This window comes from Lissotriton vulgaris, chromosome 5 (assembly GCF_964263255.1).
Source record: "Lissotriton vulgaris chromosome 5, aLisVul1.2, whole genome shotgun sequence".
In the NCBI taxonomy this organism is placed as follows: domain Eukaryota; kingdom Metazoa; phylum Chordata; class Amphibia; order Caudata; family Salamandridae; genus Lissotriton; species Lissotriton vulgaris.
In genome coordinates, this window is record NC_141693.1 from 246,082,000 (window position 1) to 246,091,859 (window position 9,860).

At 40.7% G+C, this 9,860-nt stretch overlaps 1 protein-coding gene across 1 annotated transcript; it reads left to right on the top strand.

The window, feature by feature from the left end:
• The first annotated feature begins 242 nt into the window (after nucleotides 1–242).
• LOC147710600 (G2/M phase-specific E3 ubiquitin-protein ligase-like) lies at nucleotides 243–9,618 on the top strand. Its single transcript, XM_086920033.1, has 5 exons — nucleotides 243–344; nucleotides 435–748; nucleotides 4,069–4,250; nucleotides 5,196–5,368; nucleotides 9,396–9,618. Exons 2-5 carry the CDS (start codon nucleotides 598–600, stop codon nucleotides 9,616–9,618), a joined length of 729 nt encoding a protein of 242 aa, XP_086776159.1. The 5' UTR covers nucleotides 243–344; nucleotides 435–597.
• Nucleotides 9,619–9,860: the final 242 nt, after the last annotated feature.

The window sequence follows — 9,860 nt, forward strand, 5'->3', positions numbered from 1 at the left end:
TTGTGACCTACCTCAACCCACTCAAATCAGTAATTAAACTCAGAAGACTTCCATATATTAGGAATAGCGATTTCCAAATTGTGATTCACAGGGAATCGCAATTGGCAAATGGCTATTTCTTACTTTCATACATGTTGCCCTATAAGTCATGTATAAAGGTGACTTGTAACAGGAAGGCATAGGATGATACTTCGATTGTTTTTTTAACATAGTAATAGTTGACAATATTCTTACTGTTTTAGATGTTACACTGAACTGTTGGTTGATAATGTGCACATTCCTGATGATGAAGAGTTTGATACCTCAAGTATCAATATTGCTGAACAAAATGAGGCGCACGAAAGGTGATTTTATAAGTTTTAATTCTGATTTATACGTTTAATTTTTAACTAATACATTTGATAGCTTAGCTTTATTTATTTCCTGTATTTCAGTGAGAGCGATGATATAACGTTGAAGGATCTACTATCAAACCTTGCTTTACAAATTGACTCTGAAAAGACATGCAAGTTCAACATAAATCGGCGAAACATTTGGGATGGAGCACGTCGTGCGTTCCTTCGCAAAACTTATAAAGCAACCAACCGTATATCTGTTATGTTTACTGATTCCTCTGGTAACTCTGAAGGAGCTGTTGATTTTGGCGGCCCAACACGAGAATTTTTGCGATTGTTAATGCATCATTTACAGCACAGCAAACTCTTCGAGGGACTCGAAAACAGGAAGACACTCAGTTGTGATGCCCAAGGTACCTTACATTTATTATATTCCAACCTTTCTAAACTGCTCGAATTCTAGAGGAGCGAAATAATAATTATTAAAAGTGTAAATAATATTTATAATATATTACTTACTGACTTCTTCAAAGTTTGTTTGATACCACTGATCAGGCATTCTCAAAGAATTTTTACTAAAAGGGGAATAGCGAAAGGAATACTGAACTATACTATTCATTTATGCAGCAAGAGCAGACTGATTTAAATTCCACCCACTGAATATATCCCTTGCAGCCTGTAAAACAAACTTGCTAGCATGTACTCCATTATATATTTTATGTTTACTTTGTATTAAATGAGGGGCTAAGGTTTTCCTGCAGTAGTTACTGTTATCAATTGAGAGAAAATGTCTCTGACAAGTACTTCAAATAATGGCTAACTTTAGAGATTCTGCATTAGGTAATCTTAGTTGATGCTCAGGGGCAGCAGTGTGTATGAATTAAACACCCAAACTGTACAGATGCATCCTGCATATTTGGAAACATAGGCCCATATATCAAAGGCAATAACCCACTGCGTGAATTAGTTTGATACATGGGACTTGAGACACTGGCCGGGTCATAAAGGTAGGAGTTTTTGTTGTGCATAGAAATTCCAGTCCATTGTAGATGCTGATCTTAAAAAACAAGTTCTCAGAATAGACACTTTCCTCCACTGGAGCCCATCAAGACATCTTCTAGGAGGTTTGAGAAAGCAGAACTTTTTGGGTACAGCACCTTAATTATGGTAAAGTTCGGAATATGTTGCAGCTAAAAGAAAGAAACATCTGGAAGGTCCCAAAATTGTATGTAATATTCTAATCCTGGTTAAACACCATGTTGTGAATCTCTTTGGGCAGGAATGAGTTGTACCTTTTAATCAGGTACTACATATATAAGCACGAGGTGGAGACATTTAATCTGGGTTATTACTTCAGGTCCCCAACAATCATCCTCCAAGGAATTTAACTTTGCCAGCTTTCATCCCTTATTGGAAGTTGTGCCTGGTGATGTCGGGTTCCTTGGTGAGGGAGAGAATGGGTTGGGTGTCGAATGCGTAGCGGAACGATGTTGAACCCATGGTTTCTGATGATGCCTGCAAGGGGCGCCATGTAGACTTTGAAGATGGTGGGGCTGAGGCCGGATCCTTGGGGTACTCCGCATCTGGTCTCTGTTGGTTGTGATAGGAAATAAAGAAGTCTTATTCTCTGTGTTCTGTCCATGAGGAATGAGCGGATTCAGTCTAAGGCTTTTCCTTGGATGCTGGCGTCGTGGAGTCTGGTGGTTTAGTGTGCGGTGGGAGACAGAGTCGATGGCTGCTGATAGGTCCAGGAGGATGAGGGCTTCCGTTTGGCCCTGGTCAAGGAGTGCGCGGATGTCATCTGTGGCGGCGAGGAGGGTGGTCTTGGCGCTGTGGTTGCTGCAGAATCCGGAATGGGAGATGTCTTTTATGTTGTTGGCTTCAATGAAGTATGTTAGCTGGGTGCTGGTGGCCTTTCCGATGACCTTGGCTGCGAAAGGAAGCAGCAAGATGGGCATGAAGTTCTTGCGGTCCGCCGGGTCTGCGAGGATTTAATTTGGAGGGGGTTGACTTAGGTGTTCCAGTTGTCGAGGAATGTGACGGTCACAATGGAGCAGTTGATGGTTCAATGTAGCTCGGATGCGATGGCTGTGGCAGCCCTGAGTAAGATGTGTGTCGGGCAGGGGTCTGTTGGGTGACATTGCTGGGGGTGGGGGTTGAGGCAGTGCAGAGGTCTTGGTCGTCCAAGTTGTAATAGAGCGTCTTGATCTTGAGATGAAAGAAGGATCTGAGTCTATTGCAGAGGTCTTGGGAGTGAGGGGCGTCTGTTTCGCTGTTGGGCTTGTCAAATTCCTGTATGATGGAGAAGAGGTCCTTGGAGTTGTGGGTGTTGGAGAGTATTCTGTCTTTGAGGAAATTCTTCTTTGTGGATTTGATGAGTTTGTGGTATGCCGTGGTGGCTGTTTTGTAGGGGATGCGTGTTTCTGGAATTTTGCTGTTTTTCCGTGTCTTTTCCAGTCGACAGCAGGCATGCTTGGATTCTTGGAGTGCTGTGGTGAACAAGTTTGCTTTCTTGTTGTGTCGTCTTGTAGTCTTCTGGAGGGGAGCGAGTGTGTTGGTTCAGTTGACGATCAATTGGTGGAGGTTGCAGATTGTGCATGGGAGGCGATGCGTGTGCTTGTGTATGGTGCGTTTTCTAAAGGAGAAGTGGATGCAATGGTGGTCAGCCCAGAGCAGTTCCATGATGTGACAGAGGAAGATGCTATTTCCTCCTGCGAAGACAGGGTCAAGTGTGTGTCCTGTTGTGTGAGTGGGGGCAGAGATAAGTTGCTGCAGTCCTATGTTGCTGAGGTTCTCTAGGAGCACAGTGGTGTTGGGGTTGTGGTGGTTATTCAGGTGGAAGTTTAGTTCTCCAAGTAGAATGTAGTCTGTGGAGGCGAGTGCGTGGGATGTGATGGGGTTAGCAATGACATTGGTGAATGGAACATGGGGCCAGGCAGTCTGTAGGCGACGGTTCCGCTGAGGTTCGTTTTGGGGTTGGTCTGGAAGTGGATGTGTTCTATGTGGGCGAGGCATCGTCCGAGTCAGTGGTTGTCATGCAGAGGGAGCTTTTGTGGATGCTGGCGAGTGGGGCGGGTGGAGCGGTCTTTCTTCAGGATCTTGCATTTGATCATTACTGGATATAAAAAATAACCTCAACTGTCGTTAAATTTTATCATGCAAAACCTGTCGAAAGGGTATTTACTATACCATGCAGATTTTGGTGTTTTAAACACCAAGATCTGCATGCTATTCTCCTCAAACTAGTAATAAGTGTTATTTATCACAACCAATATTTAATGTACCCTATGGTAAAATTATTTATCAGGTGCCTAAAGTAACAGGTAAACTTGTAATCAGGCCATCCGTCTAAAACTCTTGTTCTCTCAAAAATACATTGGGGTCCTGATTTATAAAGTTACTGTTAAGAGTGTGGAGTCTTGAACTGGGGTCCTGATTTATAAAGTTACTGTTGTGAGTCGGGTGTTTTGAACTTCAGTGTGGAGATTCTGCACTGAGTACGGAGACTATGTCCCAAGTACAATGATTAAGCCCCGTGTGTAAAGGCTCCGCCACAAATGCTGAAACTCTGCATGCTTGACTTTACTGCACGTGTACCTTCGTGAATCAGGCTGTGGATTCTTGGATAATGTTTTCTAGATTTTATGCAATAAATTTAGTTTCAGAGATATATAATAAATGTTTTATAGATAAGCAGAACGCAATACATTTAATTAATTTTTTCTTGTTTAAGGTATGCGAAATGATGACTATTACCTTGCTGGGCAAGCCCTGGCCGTTTCCCTAGTTCACGGGGGTACTGCTCCAAATTTTGTGTCGCCTGTTTTGTATCAATGTTTAGTTTCTGATGCAAAAAATGTGAATTGCAGTTTGGTAGATGTGGTAGATCCGGATACACGAGACATGTTGCAAGAGGTAAGCAATATATAGTAAACATTTGTGCTGATGAATGTTTATCAATATTTATTATTTTGTTTTCACATAGTTGTGGGTCTATTAGTCAAAAACATGCAAATCATTTGCGTTTAATGTTGGGGTTAATAGATATTCATGTACCTTAGATTTATGTATAATTGCCATATGTACTATAAACGAATATGAAAAGAAATGACACTCATCTATTTGGAATTGGGTCAATCCTGAATGTCTATTCCCGGTCCTCCACACTTTTTTAAAGTTTCCAGAGCAACCTCTACGTATTTGCTACTCTCTCAACTGCCATACACAAATCCACATTCTTGCATCAGTAATCAATCAAGAACGTCCTACTGTTAACCCGATGTTGATCTATATTTCTTGGTGATACCACCAAATCAAAAGTATGTGATATGTTCTTGATATGTCAGAGTCTTCACATTACAAGAAGACAAAGTTTCAGGCACATAACTAGAGTCATACCATCTACCACTTCCATGAGACTTCCCTGGAATTGCTACAATTTTCAACACTGACTAATAACATAATAGAAGGGGCCATCCGGACCATGTTTCTGCAAACAATGTGATATAGGAGAGGACCTATATATCTGTATTCAGGATTAATACACTCAGTGTGGAATTTTGCAATTGAACTAAAAAAAACCTACTGCCAAACACATTCAGGTACATTAGGCCATTGTGCTAGTCATCTTTGTCTAATTCTCTTACAATCTTTCCCAGTTGGTGTTCCATTCAGCGAGAGAGTGTAGCTAGTGTAAAACTACAGTACCATTAACTACTGTAGCAGTTGATACTGTTTTAGTCCATTGACTGTTAAACTTTTGTAAACATTCAACTTACTGAACAAATATGTTTATTTAGCAGATGGCCATATTTTTTGTTACTGTTTAATCAAAATATAACAATCTTAATTTTTCCATAGATTGAGGATGCTTCATCTCTTGAAACTCTTCAAGGACTGATTCAAAAACACAGCACAATTCTAAGTGTGGCAGGTTGCTTCCGTCCATTAAAATCTCTGAATGACAAAAAAGAACTATTGGAAGATATCATCAATTGGTACATTGTGGGGAGGACTGTTCCTTCACTAGTTAGGTACAGTGATATTTATATGCATATGCATTATAAAACAATATCATTTTGACTTTGCAATACATGCATGTCCATTTTTAAAAAGTAATTACTATAAATCACTGTCCATCCTAATGGCATCATACATATTCACACTGTCAGAAATGTCCCAAACACAGATTGTGAAATCAAGCACATCATGGGTTTCAAATATATTTTACATTTACTTTGTTTCAGTTTTTTATTGGCATTTTACAATATAACTTGTGCAGTCCTTCCTCCAGAGGGCACAAATAGAAGGCTAACCAAAATTAGAGGAATCCTAACAATCCCATATGTTCAGCCCACGCAGCACAAATCAAAATAAAGAAAACAAACAGTAAGAAATAAAAAAAGAAAGGCCTTCCCACCTCCCCAACTTCCCCAAATAGAAATTGCAAAAGAAATTACGCAACAACTACCTTCTTTTCATAGTCATAATGGGCAACAGCATACACAGCAGAACATCAGAGGTATTGGACTTCTCATATTCAAGTCTTGGCATCCGAAAAAGAGTTCTAAAAATGTAACAGATTCAGGGCTTGCATGTGTATGGGATAGAAAAGTAATGGCAGCCCCATGATTAAAAACTTGATTAGCAGGCCACACATTTCCTCAACGTTTCTAAATGTATCCACCAGGACATTGAACAGTCTCACAGTTGTCCGAATAGTCTGAGATATCACATTAACACGGGTGGAGGGTCAACTTCATTCTGATCCGCCACCTTGTTTTAACTGACCCCAAACTATTCCACATATTCAATTGTTCAGTAAATGTTTGATATTTTAACAAGTTACATCATAGTCCCAACAAAGCAAAACCTGGTATATCCAAGTATCACTTTAAATTCTGTAATGATTTCCAGAAAAGGGTGACATGAGGACTTTATCACCATATGTGTTTAAAGCCTCATAATAATCCACAAACTGCCAACAAAGAGTGTTGGCCTATTTTTTAAACTGAGTAGGATATAGATCTCAATCAAATATCACCTGATAATGAGCTTCCCTTCCTGCTAGCGTGTGCAAGATTTTTTGGGAATTACACCATTGCGTAGACCGGAGCAGTACCATCTAACTAAGGCCCTCAATGTTATCTTAAAATTCTTGCAGAGTATGAGTTGGGACTGAGGTGAGTAGCATACTATTTAGAAAGGTGATCCTAACCCTAGTCCCTCCTGCACAAACATCTCAACTGAAAGGAGATCTTTAAATCTCTGGAAGCTGCTAATTTGTTCAGGGTTGGAGAGACCAATTAGATCATTGAGTGAATCTTATACACTTACAAGAAATTTACTATTGCAGGCTCCAACAGTAAACGTATCTCTTTTCCCTGAAACCTAACAGATAGTATGGTAGCCCTCCCTCCTACAGGTTAATAAAGGGACCTGGATCTATTGCCCGTTTAAATGATGTATTCAAATCAATGGCGTGGGTGGAGAGGGGAATGATGTCAATGCAGATTTCTTAATAACCATGTCTAGACTATGAAAGTTGCCTTTGTGGGGGGGGGTTGCTTAAATATGCATTCAGATTTTGACCTCCAGAACAGGTCCCAAATGTAGCATCCTATCACCACCCTTTCCATATGTGACCAATGCTTCTCGGCATCTGTGTTTGTCAGAGCAACCACTTTACTATCGCCCTCATTTGGGCTACTCTGTGGTATATGGGCAAGTCCGGGTAGGGCAAGTCGCCCCCCATGGTTTGGTAGTCATGTATATTTATGCCTGTTTATCAGAGAGTGTAGCCCTCTCTGCCTGCCCAATAAAACAACTATTCAACTGATTAAGGGATGCCAACAGTTTCCTGTAGACCATTATAGCATGTGCCTGGAAAAGATAGAGGACTAGAGAAACTAAGTTTATCTTAATGGAATTGAGCCTCCACAATGAAGATAGGTACAGAGAGGACCACCTCCGACAGTCCTCTCATATAACCTGAAGAAGTGGTGGAAAGTTAGCTTTGTAAAGGTGCTCAATCTTAGGAGTTAATATAACACCCAGGTATGTGCCTTATTTGTCCATTGGTACTGGGTGTTTAGTGCTAGTTACTCAACCTTGCCCCAAGATAGTGTAAGCCTGAAAATTCTTGACTTTGCTGTGTTTACAATGAAGCCTTATACTCCCTCAAAGCGAGTAAGAAGGTGTTGAATTCAAGGGAAAAATCTTGAGGGATCAGTAAATGATTAGAGGACATCATCAGCGAACAAGAATGCTTTATGAATCTCCCGCCCAAAGGTTATGCTTCCAACCTCCTGGTCGGCCCTAATGTGCTTCACAGGGTTGTATGCTTAGAGCATAAAGAAGCAGTGAGAGTGGGTAGCCCTTCCTTGTCTCGACCCATTGGTACCCTCTCTTTCTTCTGCAATTCACTAGGATTTGGGACATAGGATTATTGCAATTCAGCCAAACCAATGCTATAAATCTTTGATCAAACCTCTCTATAGTCCTCGTGAGGAAGACCCAGTCCACCCAGTCGAAAGCTTTCTCGTGTCCAAGGCCACTATATGACCAGGATCTTATTTATGTTGACCTTTTCCACCAGCTGTTATCATATGTCTCTTAATTAGACAAATCCTGACTGTGCTGTGAAACAGAGCTATTCAGCTTTACTGCTGTAATTCCAGAGCAAAATTTAACATCAAGATTTAACAAGGGTGTCAGTCTGTAGGAAGCAGAGCTGGTGAGATTTCTTTGGTTTAGGTGTTACTGTAAGTAGGGCTTCACTCATTGTTATTGAAAGTTTGCTATTTTGTGGGATACTATTAAATAAGGTTGTGAAGTCTGGTACCAACACCGGTGGGTGTGTCTTAAAGAAATCACTTGTAATGCAGTTGGCCCCAGGAGCCTTTTGCATTTTAAGCTCCTTATTTGCAAGAGGTTCTATATTCGAATACCGCTGTGTTAACTCTCCACTGATTAGCTATCCCCTGTCGGTCCGGCAATCTCAGGGAGTTCAGTGTACAAAACGGACCCCAGTCTGCACTTGTGTTTACGGGGAAACCCTTGCTCCAGCACCAGAAGCTGATATCCTCATTAAAATGTGTATGTTCTGTTTACAGGGGATCATCAGCCAGGCACAAATTTGTAGATTTAATTCAGGGCAATCACTGCGCCATGCTGCCTTGCCTCATCACAATATCTTTGCTCAGCCAATTCAGGTCACTGCTGATCCCAGCCATGCTAAATATCTGTCCCCTCAATCCACCAAGCGCCTTTAATGATCAACAGGCTCTCCCCTGCAGACTGCCTCAGAGAGCCCTCTACATTACTCAGCCACAGGGCGCCATCTTACCAGGGTCGGACATAGGCAGCCTGCATCTGAGGTATTTTCTACTTGTCCCCCTTCCAGCAGTAGACAGGGTGACTAACTATCACTTGTCAGCAGAACGAAGGCCAGGGATTAAAACAGTCTGTAAAAATTCCTCAAATGGGTTTCTGACTCCATACAAATTTGATATTTGGAAGGAATGTATTGTAGGCGTCACTTCAAAAATACTGAATCAATGTAAGATGATTCACCATTTTACGACTGAAAACCAGGTGGTCTTTTCATCTAATGCATAAAATAACAATGTATTATGCAGGGTTGGCCAGGTCTTGCTAAAAGTCCAAGCACAGTTTCTAAGGTCCTATTCACACACTCCAAAGGGTCCACAGTTTGAAGTCGAAAATTGGCTGCCAAAAAGATCTGTAAATCAACGGTTTGTCCTCTACTAATCTGCATGCTGGGTTTGGTTACTTTTTTTAAAAAAAAGCTGCAGGTCATGTGCTACTTTGCTGCTAGGCAATCATCACAAGACCACAGGAGAAAGAGAATTTGCCTTTGTCAGTGCTCTCCAACCACTAGCTTCAAATATTTCTATTTAGACTGAAGCTCGAACATAGGGCACTGAAGGATTTTTAGATGTGTCATAGACATACCTTAATTTTATAATAACTTTTACATTATAATTTGACCAATAGTTTCACTATTTATGATTAGGTATTCTTTATTCTTTATTGCAGATTAAAGGAGGGGTTAAAAACTCTGGGAGTACTTCAGGCCATGGAAATTCATAAACAACTTTTTGAAGAGGCATTCATTTGGGTGGAACACGAAATCACCACTAATATCATAAATGGAATGTTTAACATTCAATTCAGTTCATCTGGCAGTAACCACCGGTTACAGGAAGAACATATCATTGGTTACTGGAGAGATTACCTCCAAGATTGTGAAGGCAAGTGAAATTCTTTCATTATGTTACAGCTCAACTATTGATGAGACACATCTGTTGAAACTATAATTTAAACCAGCCTATTATGGCAAACATGGTGTCAAAGACTTCCGAAAGATATTGTAGGGAAAGACAGTTAAGGAGGAACAGACCAACCCGTTTTATTTGTACCGAGTAAAATCTATAATAAGAACTAAAGGATAATGCATCCAAAATTGTAAACTCTATGCCTGCTTTATTTCAATCTTCATTT